Source organism: Salarias fasciatus, chromosome 16 (genome assembly GCF_902148845.1).
Source record: "Salarias fasciatus chromosome 16, fSalaFa1.1, whole genome shotgun sequence".
In the NCBI taxonomy this organism is placed as follows: domain Eukaryota; kingdom Metazoa; phylum Chordata; class Actinopteri; order Blenniiformes; family Blenniidae; genus Salarias; species Salarias fasciatus.
In genome coordinates, this window is record NC_043760.1 from 24386166 (window position 1) to 24406420 (window position 20255).

General features: G+C 41.1%; 2 protein-coding genes across 4 annotated transcripts in view; one reads left to right on the forward strand and one right to left on the reverse strand.

Moving 5' to 3' along the window:
- Positions 1-6199: 6199 nt before the first annotated feature.
- LOC115403196 (claudin-10-like) lies at positions 6200-11551 on the reverse strand. Of its 3 annotated transcripts, none has more exons than XM_030112034.1 (5): positions 11338-11551; positions 6871-7032; positions 6660-6741; positions 6455-6559; positions 6200-6356 (listed from the first exon to the last, which is right to left on the reverse strand). In XM_030112034.1, exons 1-5 carry the CDS (start codon positions 11549-11551, stop codon positions 6200-6202), a joined length of 720 nt encoding a protein of 239 aa, XP_029967894.1. The 3 variants fall into 3 exon arrangements, with proteins under 3 accessions (XP_029967894.1, XP_029967896.1, XP_029967895.1); XM_030112036.1 differs by lacking the exon at positions 11338-11551 and adding an exon at positions 7637-7850 and having other exon boundaries at positions 6200-6350; XM_030112035.1 differs by lacking the exon at positions 11338-11551 and adding an exon at positions 7637-7850.
- A 3176-nt stretch (positions 11552-14727) lies between these two features.
- Positions 14728-20255, forward strand: part of LOC115403623 (multidrug resistance-associated protein 4-like) — a 35760-nt gene continuing 30232 nt past the window's right edge. The window contains exons 1-9 of the mRNA XM_030112590.1: positions 14728-14828; positions 15762-15872; positions 17933-18053; positions 18180-18404; positions 18516-18605; positions 19055-19218; positions 19309-19434; positions 19755-20004; positions 20096-20203. Of these exons, the coding sequence (XP_029968450.1) occupies positions 14755-14828; positions 15762-15872; positions 17933-18053; positions 18180-18404; positions 18516-18605; positions 19055-19218; positions 19309-19434; positions 19755-20004; positions 20096-20203 (1269 nt within the window). The 5' untranslated portion in view covers positions 14728-14754. The remainder of the gene's footprint in view (positions 14829-15761; positions 15873-17932; positions 18054-18179; positions 18405-18515; positions 18606-19054; positions 19219-19308; positions 19435-19754; positions 20005-20095; positions 20204-20255) is intronic.

Consider the following 20255-nt stretch of genomic DNA (forward strand, 5'->3'; position numbering starts at 1 on the left):
CGCCCTCCACTGGTCAGAGTTAGACACTGCTTCATGACTCAAAAATGCCACACCTACAGTAACACATCCAACAATTATAATATCTTGTGCACTGACCCAGACTTTGAACTCCATCTGGTGTCACATGATCACTCCAGCTCCACGCTCTGACGGTCGGAGTGCATTTCCTGTTGGATCTCAATAAACCAAGCGTGACGCTGAAGAAACCCTGTGAACCCACGGAAACCAAGCTCCCATGAAAAAACTGTGTATTTGATTCACAATGTCACAAAAGGTGCTGACATGCCCAGATTATTTGACTGGACTGCACAACACTAAGGGGAGCCGATGTGAGTTACAATGTACATAAATAGTTTTCGGTAAATTTTCTCTCAGGACAGCCGGAACAGCTCCCCTGTGTCCCGACATAACACACGCTCCATCAAAACAGAACCTGACACAGAGCATAGGATCCAATTCAAGTGGATGAAGAACTTCCAGGATTTTCTGTGATAATTCCTTGGCAGACAAATCATTGGCCTCGACAAAGCCCACTGCTTGCTCTTTGATCACTCCTCCATGAATGAATTTGACTCAAACAGCAACTGACTCTCATTTAGCCAGATCTCCACACTCATCTGAAAGTATTGCAAAGTATTGTCCATGCAGTTCAGCCTTTATCTTGCAAAGCAGCATTGATGCTGCAGCCTCAATCAGTTCATCTTGAATCTAGTGACTCATTAATATAGCATTTTGTGGTAGTTCTTTCACTCAGCTTTTAATTTGTGGTACATATTCTGACACAACCTTAAGAAGCTCCAAGAAATTACCCTTGTTGAGCACATCCTCAGTTCCTCTGTGGCCCCTGAGTGGGATTTCAAGCCTGGCACATAAACATTGTAATGTCCAGGACTACCTTAAGACGTTCCCGGTTTCTCTCCCCAAATGCCAGCGCATCACTGTCCAGCTGGTTCATCACTGTCACACGGCTTTGCGGTCCATGGCTGCTGCTGAATGATACCAGTTTTGTGAGCACAACGGCATGTGGCTGACTACACGTTTGTTGCAGGCCTTTCTCAGTGAGAGTGTTTGTTATGTCTACAAATTAAATTTAGATAATAAATATGACAGAAATTGACAGAGCAGGATTACTATTGCAACAACACATCAGCAGTAGGGGTAAAACTAAACTGTCAAATTCAGGTCATTTGAGGGAAACAGAATGTTACTGATCATTTAGTGTGAGTATGGAGGGAAGGTCTTCACACAGCTTTTCCACAGGTGGAACTACTAGAGCAGTGATCGTCAATTAGCGGGCCGCTAATCATGCCAAATCCGGCCCGCGACTGGATTCCAATGTCTGCTATTGAACGCACGCACGCACCTTCCCAGGGGCCCGCAAATGAACGGATGGACACGTACGCCCGCCCCCCACGGGCCGTGCTGAGATCTTCCTTGGGGCCTCATGCCTCATCCCCGGAACATGCCCAAAACACCTCCCCAGGGAGGCATCGTAAACAAATGCCGAGCCACTGTAGCTGGCCCCTCTCGATGCGAAGGAGTAGCGGCCCTCACTCCGGACTGATCCAACTCCCTGGTGACTGAGCACCTCACCAAATTTCTAAGGGAGACAGCCACTCTACGAAGGAAGCTTATTTCAGCCACTTGTATACGGGATCTTGTCTTTTCGGTCATGACCCAAAGCTCATGACCATAGGTGAGGGTAGGAGCAAAGGTTGACTGGAAAATCCATAGTTTCATGTTTCAGCTCAGCTCCCTCTTCACCTAACCTTGCATAGCAGATGGACCTGCCTGATTCAGTTCCTAAATCCTGTAGATCCGATCTTGTAGCGCTCCATAGACCAATGGTTTCACTAGGTTAAAATTTTACCGGCCCAATCAGGGGAAAGAGGCGGGAGCTACGGGAGGAGTGGAAGTGACGAGAAGACGAGACGACAGCGGGGAGCGCCCAAAAGTTCGAAAACAATGGCGGCATGTGAAGCGACCTCCGTGGACACGGCAATATCTGCAGTTTTATAAGAAAACGACTCAGTTTCTTCTTTGAAAGAGGAGCACAGAACATCACTTCAAGTCTTTTTGTCAGGAAATGATGTCTACTGCTTCTCAGCAGCAGCGCACGTAATACGTCACACCGTGGCTTGATGTGGATTGGTCTGTGGTGAGTGTGTCACTTGTCAATCAGAACGGTCATCCAATTGTCTTCTTCTTTGGTTCAAACGGTCGTCCAATCGCCAGCTACAGATTGTTTTGAAGGTCCCGCCTCTGAAATCAAATCGGAAGAGCGGCTACCCAGATGGACTTGTGAAATATTTCCGTGGCGGACATATGAAACTGTCCATCTGGCGTGTCAGGTTACTCTTCACCACGACGGACCAATAAAACGACTGCATCACTGCAGCCACTGCACCAATCTGCCTGTCAATGTCACGCTCCATCCGGCCCCCACTCTTGAACAAAACCCCAAGATACTTGAACTCATTAATTCAATTCAATTCAATTCAATTCAATTCAATTCAATTCAATTCAGTTCAGTTCAATTCAATTCAGCTCTATTTATAGAGGACCAAACACAACACAGTCATTTCTAGGCACAGAGAAAACACCACAGTTCCAGTCCATTGTATTACCCCTCCTGAGGTGCCGGACAGATTTCTTTAAGGCCAAAGGACAGTCCTCCACCATGGCCTCTCCGAACTCCTGCTGGACTCCAGTTTCTGCTTCCACATCCGTTCAAGCTGCAGCTTCTGGGCTTACTGGTACCCATTCTGGAGTCCCATGAGTCAACAAGCCTTGACAGGAGTCCTTCAATTTGACAGCATCCCTCTCTTCCAGTGTCCACCACTGGGTTCGAGGGTTGGCTTCCGTAACAGGTCTCAGATTGAGTACCCGTAAAACAGATAAGATTCTGTTAAAACAGGAAAACTGATGAGAATGGCGACCGTTGCTTCTTGTGCAGTGGAGCTTTGCTCAGCAGAATTTATTTACAATTCCCACAATATATTATTTCCTTTCCATATTCCCATATCTTTTTTACCCAACCCAATCCTATTTCCTTAATGAAACAACACAATGTCATTTTACCACAAAATATGATCTTACATCCAGCATAGTACTGCATTAAAATGTTCCTTTTCAGTCAAAATAACTGTTTATCACTCAGTTCACAACAAAACTAATGAAAATGTAATGTATTATTTAACCTTACTTCTTGTTCAAATTAGAGACACGAGTGTATTACTCTTAAATTTTTGGGATGAATGCATGAGCTGAAGAAAAAGTTGATCCATTTGAACCATTTTCAAACAATCACATGAAGATATTACTGTACCATATAACTTATTTACACATCAACAATATACTGTACCCATAAGAATAATTTTTAACCTAAAAAAAATGTGCTGGAGCCATGAATTAATACAGAGTTTTGGTCACAAAAAAACAAAAAACTACACTGCAGCGCCATCTTAGGCCACGTATGACGAAGGAAACACTTTTGTCATTCATTTAAAAAAAACACCATCAAATCTATGAACACTTAACCACAAGTGTCAGTAGGTTTAAAGGTGCTGTAGGCAGGATTTTGCTAGTCAATGCTAATTTTTCTGTGTTTTCTTTGGATTAAATGTTAGAATATCCATTGATAATCCTTTAGGAGTGTAGCATAATTGCACTACCGCGAGGGCGCAGCATTTCCATCTCTCTCTGTTCTGAGCTGAAAAGGAATCTCGACCGCTCCAGGTATCTTTGACCAATCAGAAGAGCCCCTGAGGCTCTATCCTGATTGGTCGAGGGGGCGCCGCTTTAAAGCTTTGTTTCTCGTGAACGCACACGAGGAAGTCCAGACCCGCATATTTACCTGCTTCATCGGGCATAACATCATCAAACCTCCCCAGAGGACTCTGTCTGTTTCTATTGTAGTTCTTTAAAAAAGGCTTTGACCCCAGGCCCGCCATGAAAAGGTCACAGGTGAATCAACCCGCCGGCACAGGTGGCCGTGACACTGCCGGCCCCGACTACGGGTTTCAAATCGCCATCTTGGATGGGTCAAATCGCCATTTTGCGAAGGTAATCGTCCCTACGACACAAATTCTTTAAAAAAAGGCTTTGACCCCAGGCCCGCCATGAAAAGGTCACAGGTGAATCAACTCGCCGGCACAGGCGGCAGCGACACTGCCGGCCCCGCTCGGCACCCCGAGTTGGGCACGACTCCGGGTTTCAAATCGCCATCTTGGATGGGTCAAATCGCCATCTTGCGAAGGTAATCCTGCCTACAGCACCTTTAATGAATATATTTCCACTAACCTGTAAAACAGGAAAAATGATGAGACTGATGACTGCTCAGCAGAATGAGGAAGTTGACACGGGTCAGGTGCTACTGCCTCCTACTGGTGACACGGAATAAGTGTCTCATGAGTGTCTCATATGAAGAGAATTTTCTTTGCTCTTACAGGAAGCAATAATTAACCATTTTGCTTATATTCACCAATCTTATTTACAGAAATAATACATTCAAATTTAAAACTAAAATACATAAAATGTGACCAAAATTTCACGTTCATCTGGGCTGAGACAGCTACCAGGTGCTACTAGCTAACCGGGTGTGGCTGTAGGGTGGGGTCCCGGCTGCGCCATACCGAGCGACATTACGGTCGTTGATCTATTTTTCTTCATAAGGACTTCGGAACTAGTCTGACCCGTCACCCACAAGCTAGGAAGACCCTACCAAAGGTACAGAGCTCCAGACAACATAGCTTCTGAGATCATGCAAGCAGCCCTGTCATGATAAGATGTCAGTTCCAGGGGGAGTTGTTTCTTATCACTTCAGACAGAAAAATTACGCTTATTCAGCGAATTTAAAAACATAAACAATAAAAATTTTTCTTTCAGAAAACATTTTATGTTTTTTTAATGGTTATTGTCTTTCAACGCCTTTTGAGTTCTGTTCAGCAATGTGTTCTGTACTGTATTTATACTGTAAATTATACCCATGTCCTTATCAAGAAAGGTGCATCTGAAGATGACTCAAGGCCTTTTACAGGGTTTTTGACTAAACTATTAGATATTCTAACTCTGTACAGAAGTAGATTTGCAGTTCCGTAAGTATAAATAATATAATAAGGAATGCATTTCATTTTACTCAAACTCCATGATTCAGGATGTTTTTATGGCAATTATATGTTATTAACAGTTTAAAGGATAAATCACAAAATTCAAATTTGTTATTGCAAGCATTTCAGAGGTCTGAAATCAGAATCTTGAGATACTGTGCAGTGAAAATACAATAATCATCTGGATCACCTTTCTTTAATGTTGATTTCAGGGGACATAATGATGGTTCATCTCTCTTATGTGTGTTCTCCACTGATGAAATGTTTATTATAAACTTTACAGAGCTGTTTGCATTAGAAAGATTTTCACAGTTTCCCAGCTAAAAGTTCTGTTATTCTTACATTTTTTCGAATCACAGGCAGTTGCTTCACATTTACCTTGTTCTTACAGTCACATTTCGCATCGCCTGAATAAAGTACAAATGAAGTTGAGAGTTCTCTCATCTTCAGGACAATCGACATGACGAAGGATCACAGTGAACATTATCCAGACACAAAGATCAAAAACACACATTGCAAACAGCTGCATCGGAACTTTGTTTATCTTTCTAAATTTAACTTCACTAAACCTGAACAAACTGAGCCTGCATGTCACGCACCCCTCACATCTCCACCTGTCTTGACCTCCTCTTCAGTTTGCACATTACAGAGATAGTTAATGAATATGTCATGTTGGACAAGATAAAATGAGTGCTGGACACAGGTTTAAATGTTGTCATTACAGATTAACAACGCACAGAGGTTTCATACAGTTAAAGACACAACACACCACAAACTATGTGTTACAAAATGCTCTTTTATTAAAATGTTAGAAATGCAAGAAAAAAACAAATGCAATAGAAACAGTTGATTCAAAAGGTGGTTTTGTACAAATTTGTTCTTATTTATTCACACATTTGTGCAAAATTATATTTTTTAGAACTTGAAAATTGAGGAATTAAACACCATATAGATTATTTGGAAGTAAAAAAAAAAACATTTACAAATCATCAGTTTACAATGTCCCATCCTTCTGTGCATAACATATTTATCAGATCCACCAGAGGTCGAGACTAAAGGTCTCTTGTAAGTGTTGCTTTGGCTCTCATTTGTCACACATATACATTTTTGTCAAAGTTTTGCACCCTGGAGGAGACACTGTATTGTGGGGGAGGCCTCTGGTTTATGGACTTCACCTGCCCCCGTGGATTCGAAGACACGTGGGAATGTAAGGCAGCACCCTTATAGACGTAGTCTGAATGACTGTGGCTGTGAAGAGACAAAGTGATTAAGTTACACTGCAATGCTAATTATATTTTACAAATTGAAGGTGCTTTAGTAAATGTGAACTTATAGGTGATGCATACCTTTTGCTGAAATTGCTTGCTATGGAGAAGCAGAACATGACGCCTCCCACAACACAGAGGACTGAACCCGCCCAGCCAATGAAGAGAGCAGCTCCCAGCTCATACCTGGAGACACACAGCAGCACATAATGAAGAACATATATAAAAAAAACAACAACAAAAAAACATCTGAGTTGTATCTAACCAAGTTAAACATATAACTCACTTTTGAGCCACAAACATTGGGTCAAAAAACTCTGATGTGATCCGTTGTGCATAGATAGAGCATGCTGAGAGTGAGCAGAGGCCTGAAACACACAACAAACAAGCCATAAAATTGCAGAAATAAAATGCTGACTGCAAAGATATATATATATATATATATATATATATATATATATATATATATATATATATATATATATTTGTATACTTACCACTGAGAATGAAGAATACACCTGCGGAACAAGCAATCCTGGCTTTGCTTTTATCAGATCCTCCAATTTTAGTGCATTTCATCCCCACCAGGGCAAATATGGAGCCAAAAAACCCCAGACAAACAGCTGAGATCATCAGTCCTCGGCAAGCTTGGATGTAACCTGTAAAAAAAACAAAAAAACAAAAAAACAAAAAAACAGAAGTTAGCTTAAAAAGAGTTTACTCTGCTGTGCTTCTTTTTACATTTCTTCTCACATCTGCAAGGTCAATGCGTCACTGACCCATTGATCAATTTACACCTGAAACAAGCAATACAATTAGTCAATAAAGATTAGAATCACTTTCGGACTGTGTTCGGGTGAAACATGCCACTGAGATGTGATTTTGAGGCCAAAATTGCCTTTGAAGTGTGAAACTAGTCAGCCATGCTCAAAACCGCCGGAGGGCCCCTCTAAATCTTTTTTATGGCTCCCAAGGTCTGGGAACAAAAGCTAAACATTGACACATTTAGAGGTAAATGAGTTGGAGGCTTACTTTAGGCTTTAGTATATTTATTAGTCGAGAGTTTCTATTAGTGTTTAAATAACCTTGAACATGCATATTGTTGAGAAGAGCATTCACTTTCTGTTTGGATGTTGTGAATAAGCGGACATACTCACAGATAATACATCAAATAACTATGATTAAAACAAAGCCACAAAAAAAAAAAAAAGACACAAAAATAAAGGTTAGATCAGTCAAGATGAAGAGAAAAGAGCTGCTGACCATCCAGGGCCAGCATGGAGGGAAAGTCTTTACAGTTGGAGACTCCTGTTGAATCAGTGACACAGGTCTTCCACAGGTTGGACCAGTAGGTAGCTGTCGTGATCACAGTCCCGTCCAGAGAAGACACCTTCCAGTAATCCGTCGGTAGGGTGGAGGACACCAACACCCACCCGGAGGTGGAAAAAATGAAGGCCAAAATCTCCTGATACATGCTGCTCACAGTGCAGAAACAACTCCTCCGCACGCTGAAAGCTGGTGATCTGTGGCTCCTCCAGCTGATTGATAGTTTTCGTCCCGGTGAACCCTGTCGAAAACGTAGCCGTCCTCAACGTGGGTGGGTTCAATGGATAGGCAGTGATGGATAGTTAATGTGTTGTGGACAGTTATATTCTGTAGGGAGGAGTTTGACCATCCACCCCCTCACAACGCGTCACGGTGACTCAAAGACTTCCTGGTGCGTGTCGAATGTTCTGGATGTGTGAGCAGCTTCACAAAGTCACCGTAGTCGAACTTTTTGATCGAAACCAAATGTATAATTCGCATTCTGTGTGTGTCTATGCAATATATGCTAAATGTGCAGAATTTCCAAACTTATTAAGATGTCAGAATCTTGACAACAAGTTGGAGGACTACATTTTTTACTAAAAAAAGAACAACACTGACATTTTTCAACAGTCCTTTTTATAAAATACTATTTCTGGTTGTGTGAAGCAAGTGTGAGACATGTTTGGGAAAAGGATGTGTGTCACTCTCAGTCTATCATCTTTCACCTGCAACTACGATTAATACTCAACAGAAATGTGTGAACTTCCGCCTGGACTTAACGCTGAGGGACTGAGATGACTTATTAACAGCATGTCTATAACTCTGGGGGTAGAGCCATGGAAGAGAACAGACTCTGAGTTCAGACAAATGTGCTTGAAGAAGGTGATATGACAAGATGATCAGGATCTGGAAGTGACATGAATTCGGTGATTCATTTATATTGTGGCTTCGGGCTCCACCTTGCGGCTTTACGCTGTTGATAAAAGTCTCTTTGAGATTTTGTTAGCCAGCTGGTCGGAAAAACCCACAGTGGCTCTTTGCAAAGCATTTTTACATCTATTTGAGCTCTTTTTCATGAAGTTGATAAACGGATCACTCGCCAACCATGGCCTATTCTAAAGGCAATAGCTCAGGTATCTGAAAATGAAGCTAACTGATTCTGACAAAATAGTTACAGGCTGTAAACTCTATCAATGGGCTGCTGGGGCTTGGTCCCCACGGCCAAAAATGTCATTAAACACAACGATTGCGGGGGAAATATAGATTTGAAGACAAACTCTGGAAGACCAAGAAGCATTTCAGATAAGGGTGTCTGCTGGGCAGAAGAGAAAATGACGGAAAGAAATACCAAATCGCAGCAAAGAGGCCTCTGAGATTAAATATTACATGAGTGGTGCAGAACCGTGAGGCAAACAGTGTCTAAGTGGAAAAAAAAAACTGACAAAGAAACCCCTCAGCAAGCAAGAGACACATGTAGACTGTATGTATGTAGTATTTTATAAATGTATTGTGTATTATTGTACATAATGATATGTATTAAATGACAACTGATGAATAGAACAGGGGTCTCCACTGCAGTGCCTGGCAGCTCCTGGTAACCTGCAAGGAACTTGTGAATTACTCACAGGGCATGTTCTAAAAATAGCGATGAGCACAAATAATACAGGGAGGCCAGGAGATGGCGTCTCGGCTTTTTGAGAATGACGCTGTCCCTTTTGGCTGCATCACTTGTGTCTCACCAGCATGCACTGGAATGGTTTACCAGTGAGTGGGATGTGGATCAGCACCTGCAGGTCTGAGTCTTGGCCGAGGATCTCGGCACATTGATCACAAGCAGTGGGAACAGTGGTGAAGAGTGAGTTGAACTGTGAGGCAAATCATGACTGAAAGAATAAGATGTAAAATACAATCTGTAGAAATGAGTATAAGAATAAGGAGCTCAACCATCCAGAAGACTGTCAAAGTAGTTGGAGGTTAGGAGGGTTAGACGACCCGGAAGTGAATGATCGGATTCTATCTTTCACTCAGTGTGGAAATGATACTTGTGTTTTCAATGCAGGACGTTCTGAGGCACAGAGACAGTTTGTGAGTCTTTGCCCTCCATGCTGCCACCAAGCAGGAACGAAGGTGGATGAGCAAATAACTTGAAGTGTGAGAAAATTATTAACTCCCTGACAAATGTCACAAAAAGGTGATCATTTGTTTCTGAATGCATTATGCATGATTAAAAAAAAAAAATCTCCAGATGTGATTATTCATTCAAAACTATCAATAAAGATTTGAGTCCCAAACTAGTTTTTTTTTATATATATTTTTTTAATTATTATTACTCTCAGTTGGAACTCTTTGGATTTCTAGTATTACAGCTCACTTTAAGAATAATAGTGTCTACAATATTTTGTGACACTTTTCATGTCGGTTTTAGTGGTTGGAGCAGGATTTATGCATTATTATATGATCATTAAGAGGTATGTCACGTGGCAGTCACTAATACAACAATAAAAACAACAATTCAAACATGATTAGAGAGACTATTTGACCCAACTAAATATCAGCAACTTACATCATGCATTGAGCTTAGAAAGTAAAACTCTGAAAACGGCTCAGCCTCACGCATCTGGACACTCAGAAGGAGCGGACTGTAAAAAGCACGCTGCATGACAAGAAGCTGACGTCCTTCGTCTTGAACCTCTAAAATGTGGGGGGTGATTTTAAACATGAGCATGTGAAGCTGACTGAGATAACAGATTTTCATCATACCGCAACATTTCTTCTGGATCCTTGTCAAAAGTCACTCAAATTCATTATTTACACAAAATTTGTTTCTGTTGCATATCACTGCTCTACCAGTGAGTTTTAACTCATCAGAATTGAATTATGTTGAAGTTATAGGAGTTTTTGATACCACTGAAATGATTTTACTCAACAGATTCACTTGTCTCTAATGCAAACAACACCGCCCAAAAAACAGAACACAGAATTTATAAACAAAACATTAAACATTTGCAACAGTTAACACATCAACCCCAACCTGCAACATGAACTAACATTATGAAAGGCTCTAATCATTGGCTTTTTGTGTTTCATACACATAGATTCATATTTATATTTAGGGAAAATACAGTTCATTCAGTATAATTTACACGCAATCATATTACAGAAAATAGATAATTGCTCTCTGAGATGGAGTGATCTAATATGATTGTGATTCAGACAGACTATTTTAAACTTTTTAGACATGATCAGCAATATCTCCACAGAGATAAACTGCAACAGCTTGAGCAAGCATTTATATACAAAATACATTTAGTATTGTGCTGTATTTTACATATCACTATCAAATCATCTAGGCCCTTTGACCGCTTCCTCCCTTTTGCAGTTTGTGGTTCAGAATTTCACTCAAGAAAAACAAGTTGCAGGTTCAACATAACCTGATATACAGCATGTTTGTTTTATGGTAATAGATTATTCACGCTGCATTCGTACACTATAGTTGTTGTTTTTTTCCCTATAAGCACTACTATTTGACACATCAACGAAAATATATTCAGAACAAACCCAAATGTCTTGCCACAATAAAAACTCATCGACACATAAAATGGCGCCAACACGATTCTGCGTGCAGCAGCTTTGAAGCGACGACCTTCTGCACGTACCTTCCAGGTTCAGGATCGTGTGATGTGGCCTGCAGTGCACGGCTCCAATAGCATTCCCGGCACAGTTGTTCCACAGACCCTGGAGCACCCAGGTGGCTGTGATGACTGAAGATGCCCGGCTGGTTACCCTCCATTCATTGGACGCCGTGGCACCAATAATGGCGCCCAGTCCCGCCAATCCACTGAGGAAAGCCAAAATCTGCACAGCCGACATTTAGTGGTTTTAAATACGAATTCAGTGATGTTTTTTTGAAAGGAAAGCAGAAATGAAATCTCCCCAGGCTAGTAAATTACACTGTGGACATGTGTTTCACTGGGATGATTAACAGGCGGGACATCTTGCCTGGGGACCAGGCGGCGGGGGATGGACGAAGGATTTTGAAAGTGGAAGGTTAAAGGCTGCACGGGCTGAAAGTTAGATATTAAACCCGAGAAAAAGGCAGGATGGGAACTTTTCCCTGTGCTCCTGTTTTGGTTTCAAAAAGTGGTCGAGTATCATTAACATTTAGAAAAATAAAGAATTAATGAGTAAACTTAAAAAACAGAAGGCAATGTAACAAAGTCCAGGTACTGGTTCACCTATTTCTGCATGCGATATTTAGCGGCACGCTGACTAATCATTGCCAGCTCGTACGTGGACAGGTGTTGTTTTTTTGGTTCCTTGTCCCTCGCTCAAGTGAAAAGTTGCTTTTCAAAACAACAAAGCGCAGACGAAAATAAGTAATATTGAACAGGGTGCGTCTACTGGTTAGTTGATTTTAAAACAACGACAGCACTTTATGTTCTGTTTATACTGGACGGAAATATTAGGTTAAACCTGCTAACTTCATGCAGTCAGTTTGATGGTCTCTGAACGAGTCATATCTCTACATTTCTGTATTGGAAATACTCCACTAGACGTTTCCATGAATGACCCAATAACAGTGTATTGATGTTCCTTATTCTACTTTAGCCATCACACCTTTTTAATGTGTGTGTGTGTGTGTGTGTGTGTGTGTGTGGGGGGGGGGGGGGGGGGGGTAGTCATCATGGAAACCAGCTCTTCAAGATATCTCCCTATCTGTGAAAAATAAAAACAATTCAAAGTTTTAGTGATCGAGAAACATGCAAACAATGACTCTCTTTTTTTTTTAAATGAACTGCTCATATAAAATATCCTGAAAGCGTGAAAACACAACATGTTCCTTCAACAGTCCGATCCAGAGGTTGTATGTTGTGTACACTGTGAAAGATGTATCTTGTCTCTCTTTGACGTTTTATTCTCTGAAAACTGAACACATGCTGCAGCTGGTTGTGTCAGTCGTGACCTGATTTTCGTTGACTATTAATGTGTTCAGGTAACCTTTGACAAACAGGAGGAATGTCAGAGGAGGCGCTTTCAGAACAGAAGCAGCCACAATCCACAAATGATTTCTGTCTTAATGTGAAATGATCTGCAAACCCCGGCAACGTGATTTCATCCATTCGTGCAGGATGCAACGTAAAGAATATACCACATTCATGAAGACAGTAAAATTTCAAATCCTAAGTTTGATGATAATGGAGTCAATATTTCAGAATGAGAAAGTTATCTTTTTTTCTTCCGTGAATTCAGAAAGTGTTCTATCATTTATGGCTAATAAACTGTCATCTGCAAAATACAATTACACAATAGAGAGTTTCCTTCGAAATGTCACTGGGAATTTTAAAATGTTCTTGTATTTGTTTTGAACTATGGTGTTTTTCCAGTCATAGAATTCATATTTACATCACATTTTACAAGAAATAATGAGCACAACTTTTATTATGTTGTTTATTTCCTCTGTGCAGCGCAGAAATCAGGAGTTTTCAGAAGTTTTCTCAGGAGAAGTCAGCACTGTTTCCGCCTCTGTGCTCCCTCATCCTCTCCCACTAACATTACAATGTTGCTATTTTCCCAAAGAGAGTTGAAAACTTGTACTTGAGTACAATTACTCATGGATTAATGTGTATTCAACAAGAAAAGTAACAAAACACTGAAGCAACAGTACAAAGTTTGATCAATAGCAGGACTTTGATTCATTTTATCTACCATCTGCATTCACATCTCAGACCAACAATAAAGTCTGGAAAGATGATTTAAAACAAGGATTTTCAGTGCAAACACAGAGAGACAGACAAGCTCACATTCCTAAGCAAGAATGCTGGATCCAAAGGTTGAAATATTAACTGAAATTGTGAGAGTACAGTTGCAACTCATGATTGTGAAGTATGGAAGTATAATATTACACTAATTGAGTAAAGGTCAGGTCTGACTGCACTCACCTTGGACATTCTTTATTTTTTTTGCCACCCACTTCTCTGGCAGGCAGAAAGCCTGAAAAACAGCTTCTTTCCCCGGGCCATAAAAGCTGCATTATACACAACACACACTGCACCTTTTAATATATATGGTTCTTTAATGTAGCTTATTAAATCTGCATATATAATGTAGCTGTTAGCTCACACACTGCTCACAGACTGAGCTATTCCCCTTTAGTGGCAATAACAACTTTTTTTTTCTCATCCACAGTAAGCTTTATCAATGAGTCCCAGATCCCAGTCACATGTGCATACAGTATGTACATGTAAATACGTCGCTTTTAAATATTACAGATAATATTTATATAATATATATATATATATATATATATATATATATATATATATATATATATATATATATATATATATATATATATATATATATATATATATAGAACATACAGTACCTGGAAATAAAAAATATTTCTTATTATAATATATATTGTACTGTACAGACTTAGCTATTATTTAAAATCAAAATGAAGAAATTACATAGAAAACACTCATACAAGCACAAGTATTTAAACACACTGCTAAATTACAGTAATGTTTCCAGTTGGTTACTTCCAACCCTGATGGTTTGTTTCAAGCTGTGATATAAGATAGAAATGTTTCTTACGTGTGAATTTGTTTAAAAAAAAATTTTTTTTTTTGGAAAAATAAAGTTGAAACATTTGAATAATCCATATTCGTGAAAGACTAGACAAAAACAGAGCAACGGCAGACGCAGACAGAAAATAAAGACCCTTGAACTGGAAGGAAACAAAAAAACAAGAGTTCATGACATTAAGAAGTTTGCGGAGTGATGGACACCTGTCTGGACCAATCAGAGAGCGAGGTGGGCGGGGCCAGGCAGCGCCGCGCTCCCTCACCGCAGAGCCGGCTGCGCTGTCAGCCTGCCGGGGTAATCCTGCCCTGAATGTCGGTAGGTATAATATTCACAGACACTAGTGTTAACAGCAGCGACTTCTTTCCCCACTGTCCCCCACCCCCCCTACCTTCTGCCTGACTCCCCCCACCCCGTTCATCGATACCCCCTCTCACCGTGCAGGGCCTGCAGAGAAAGTCTCCAGGTTGCTGTAACTGTCGGGGGGCATGGAGCCTCTGCGGAAGGAGGCGAAGGATAATCCGTCAGCTTCAGCTAATCTTCTCTCCAAGATTTTCTTCTGGTAAGAAAACCGGCCTCACACTGACAGCTTTGTGTGACATTAATTGAATGGAGAGCTCTCCTGTGTGACAGTTGGTGGCCACTCCAGGCGGCCTGTCCCTGGATGTGAGAGGTGGGCGCTGAGCTGAGCATCCGTCCATGCATGAAGATAAACCACAGCAGCGCTCAGGCTCCTTAGAATAAGTTTATTATAGCAGGCTGAGATTTTCAAAAGGAGTTGTTATTGGGAGTGGGGTGCACTACTCAAAAAGTTTAAAAACAAAAGAGAGCTGCTTTTGTTTTTCTAACACTTGTATTGAAGTTTCATCTAAACTGTGCTCATGTATCTTTCCACATAGCAGACTGAACTTGAGTCACATCATGTCATCATTTCTACCCTTTATACATTTTTTTATGCTTTTTTGATCTTTTATGTGCTTTTTGGTGATAAACATTTGGCTGATAGCATAATAATATGGTATCAGGGGGTTCATGAACTGAGGTCCAGCATCTCCTTGGAGACACAAGGATTTGTCTACTGGCTGCATAAAAGTAGATTTTCACATACTACAAAAAAAGCCACAGTAAGCTACATGTTACAATGTCAACCATATGTAAGGGAAAACAACGCTAATTGCTGCTCTGAAGTGTTTTTCATAATGTTTCTGGGTTTGTTGGTGTTTGGCTGTAGTGTGATGTATTACAGTGGTTTGTCAAATAACAATATAGTGAAAATATCTAAGGAAATATGGGGTGGAAGGAGATCTGAGAAAGCTTTACATTAATCAGGCAGTGTGTGGCAAAAGTGCTGTGATCTATCATGGAGCACCATTACCACTGCTGTGTAAAACTGAACATACTTTTACATGTAAGTGTACATGAGTACATACAATAGGAAAGGCAGGTAATCCATGTTTTTCAAACATTTGTTGATACCTGTTAATTTTGTCTTTAGTTGGCTGAATCCTCTATTCAGAATCGGGTACAAGAGGCAGCTGAAAGAAGATGACATGTACAACGTGCTTCCAGAGGATGCATCGGACAGACTTGGGAAGGAACTGCAGTGGTAAGACACTTGGATATCTTTGATAATACTTACGTTATTTTTCGTATTTTGAATGTATCTTTCTGGAATCATTCATTCGTGCCAAAAGCATTTCTTTACAATTATTCTCTCAACTTTAACACAGTGTTGACTGAATGGGCCTAAAATCAGCATTAATACAGACTCCATTGAGCACACTTTGATCAAACTGAAACCTACTGAGTAGGGTCACAAGCTCAGCTCAGGTTCAGATTTATCACTCCTCTGGAGGTATCCACCATGATGCTGCACATTTTATAAAGAGTGGACAACATGCTGTTCTGTTGTGTCCTGATTGCATAACTCCCACAGTTGGTGTTCGTTGCCCTTGCAGGAATTAGAAACCACCTTTTACTTTCCTACCGGCCTGCTCACTTCCTTTTCACAGGTTTTCAAGAGGGAAGACATAAACTTCATGTATTTCTATCATATAATGATTTTGTGAGTAATTAAAAAAGTAGTAGCTCCTATTTCACAAGTTTTATGGGTGCATGAATAAAAAAAAGACAAACAATAACATGTTTGTTGTTGAAATCCATGTTTCAACTCAGTTTGCAGTCATTGTTTGAGCTTTGACACAACAATAATGGTCCAGTCCTTGGGCCTTCGTAGCTCTACTTTCCCACAGTCGCCTACTACATGCAAACAGCCTGAGCCGGACTCCTGTAATAAACAGCTGTCATATTTAACTGACCTCGGTTTCACCTGGGAGTCGACCCAAGGGTATAGTTGCAGGCCAGACACTCCTGACTTGGCCTGCGCGGCCTAGATATCTGCTTTAGATGGGATACGCTCCCTCCCTTTGACGGAGTTTGACATTAGAGTTGGCAGCATTTGTGGAGGTGAGCCCACCTATATTTAGATAGCACTTCTCAAACTCTCACACGGCAGCTGGCTCCTCCCAATCTCTGACACTTGTAGTGACGTTTGGTGACGCGACATGAGGTGTTGGTTACTAAATGAACCTCTCTCGCCGTGCCCACTACTACAGGTCTGTCACTTCTGGGCACCGGCTTGGAGACATAGCCTACGTTTTTCCTTCACTGATATCAGGTGTAATTTTACTCGCAAGCATCTGGCTTCACTCCATTGTATCCATCCACCCATCCTCTGGGGGGGCTGGAGCTGAGCCCAGCTGACGACGGGCAAATGCAGGGTACATCCTGCACAGATCTTCAGTCCATCACAGGGCAGACACAGAGGAACAGACTGTCAGACACTCATATTAACACTATAGGCAGGTTAGATTGACCAGTGAGCCTTAGATGTGTGTTTTTGGACTGTGAGAGGAAACCAGAGTAAGGGCACTGAAACCAGGGACGTTCTCGATGAGGAGACGGTGTTAACCACCGGTATGCTGTGCTTCACTCCGCTTCTATTGAATACTAAAGTCCTGTTACAATTTTCTTATTGTAGTGGAAGGACTCCTCTGACATCGCCGGTTTTCACCACTGTAGCACTCTCAAAGCACTCTTCTCTCTCATTCATTCATATGTCAATGTCAACAGAGCTGCCATCAAGAGTCTCATTCTCCATCACAAGCAATTTGGATTGAGTGTCTTTCCTAAGAACACTTCATTACATACCATGTAAACCTACCACCTGGGCGTCAGCTGCTCACTGATGCTGTGCTATAAACAGGTGTTACAATGTGGTGAACATGTTCTCTGAACAGTCTGGCAATAAATGTTCGAGACCTGATTTGTTTGAATATACCAGCATTTAATTCTCATATTTTTTGACTCTTTGTGTATTAAGTTAGAAGACCATTAAAATTTCACTTTTTATTAATTTTTGATCTTCCTCTTCAGTCGATATGTTTATTGAGAGCTGGTGGCAGCCCTGCTAACATTGAAGTCACCAGATATTATTGCTTTTTTTTTAATATATATATTCATTATGCGTATCAGCTATACATCTACCTGCTTTATTCAGGCCAGCTGTCACTGGGTAAAGTGAAGGATACACCCTGTACAGGTCAACAGGACATTGCAGGGCTGAATACACAATCACTTTTTTTTTATTTTTTTTCCTTTTCAAAGGTACTGGGATCAGGAAGTTCACAAGGCGGCAAAAGATCAGCGACCACCGAACCTCGCCAAAGCTCTCATTAAGTGCTATTGGAGGTCATATTCACTCATTGGGATATACATGTTTTTACAGGTACAGTGCAATCACCCGGTGACTCCAGTCATCTGCATTGACCAGTGTTTCATATTGAACATCAGTCGAGGTGTGATTGAGAGCCACACTACTGCAAATCACCATTCCATCTCATTTTCCTGGTAGGAAATTATCAAAGTCGTTCAGCCGGTGCTGCTTGGGAAACTGATTGAGCACTTTGAGAGTTATGACCCCGCTTACCCAGACGAGGTCTACGAGGCTTACATCTATGCCGCAGGCATCGGCCTGTCCACCATCACCCTGGCTATTCTCCATCATTTGTATTTCTACCATGTCCAGCGAGCAGGCATGAAGATTCGCGTGGCTATGTGTCATATGATCTACCAGAAGGTCGGTCGTCATGTGTCATAAATTCACATTCATGTGTGTTTCATGACGTTGTTGAACTTTCTCATTTGGTTCTGCTAAGTTAACTCGGTTTAATTGTATTTCTTTGCAAAGGCTCTTTGTCTCAACAGTGCAGCGCTGGCCAAAACCACCACCGGCCAGGTTGTGAATCTCCTATCCAACGATGTCAACAAATTTGATGAGGTGACTGAAAATTGCAATCTGACCTCACTTTTCACTTTAAATTTTACATTTATTACCGCTGTAATGATCACCCTATCTCAGGAGTGTTTTAGAGAGGCATTGATTTATCCTTACGGCCATTTCGAAGGCTGTTGAGTGTGCTGCTGCTGAAATGGATTACATAACTCAGGCAGGTGCTTCAATTATTTAGTCCACTGCATTGGCTTCAGTGAGGGGAGCCCAGAAATCAGAAACACCATGATATAAGCTTTTGTGAAAGCAAGATTAGAACATTAAATCTGTCTTCTGATAACCTGTCACACTAATGTATGTATTATTGTATGCTGTTATGTCTCTACACATTTACTTACGCAGACATTGTCTGATGTTGTTTGGATTTTTATCTCTGCCATACAACTGTGACTCATCATTAGTTATTTATTCCATTCTACATTGTATAATTTTTACAGGTAACCTTATACTTGCACTTTTTGTGGATCGGTCCTTTACAAGCAGCGACGGTGATTGTATTGTTGATGTATGCCATCGGGCCGTCGTGTCTGGCGGGAATGGCTATCTTCTTCATAATGATGCCATTTCAGACCATGTTTGGCCGTTTATTCTCAACCCTCAGGTTAGTAGTCATTCTTCACATTCTGTAATTAACTGGCTTCCTGTGCAAAATGCAGCTTGTGGTTTCACTGATTTGTGTTTTCTGCTTCAGGGCCGAAACGGCCGTCCTAACAGATGACAGGATTCGCACAATGAATGAAGTCATTTCTGGCATCCGAGTGATAAAGATGTATGGGTGGGAGAAACCTTTTGGTGCTCTGGTGGATGAAATCAGAAGGTACGGTGCAAACAGTTTGGTATACATGGATCATCCATAACACAGTGACCACTGGTGTGTTTGAATAACACTGACTGTCTTTTAAGGCATTTGGTGGGATGTATTAGGCAGTAGTTAAATCCAATAGACGAACAACATTTGGCCACAGAAGTTACTGCTGTTTCTGATAGGAAGAACCAAGATTATGCAGTTTATCAGACTTTGCCGTTGCAGGTGGTCATAATGTTTTGGTTGATCCGTGCATTTAGATTGGGCCTCTTCTTGTATCTAAATCGACTTATCTTGCATTTACTTTGCGATTCCTAAATTATTCTTAACAGAATGGAAATCTCCAAGATCATGAAGAGTTCCTACCTGCGGGCGCTGAACATGGCGTCCTTCTTTGTTGCCAGCAAGATCATCGTCTTCGTCACCATCATGGTCTACGTGCTGACAGGAAACATGCTGACCGCCAGCAGTGTGTTTATGGCCGTCACCCTCTACGGTGCGGTCAGGCTCACCATCACACTGTTTTTCCCCTATGCCATCGAGAAAGTTTCAGAGGCTCTCATCAGCATCCGGAGGATTAAGGTAAATGGATCGCAGACATCACACCATCATGTAAAATGAGCTTGTGTTGATGAAGTAAGGACCATAACCTTGAATTTATTACACTTGTCAGAAATTTCTTCTATTGGATGAAGTTGCTCCTCAACATCTGGGTCTTCCTGTAGCAGATAAGAAGGACTGCATCGTGAAAATACAAGATTTGATGTGTTACTGGGATAAGGTAAGACTGTGTCAAGATAATGAATGTCGCTGCCTTTTATTGAAATTTAACA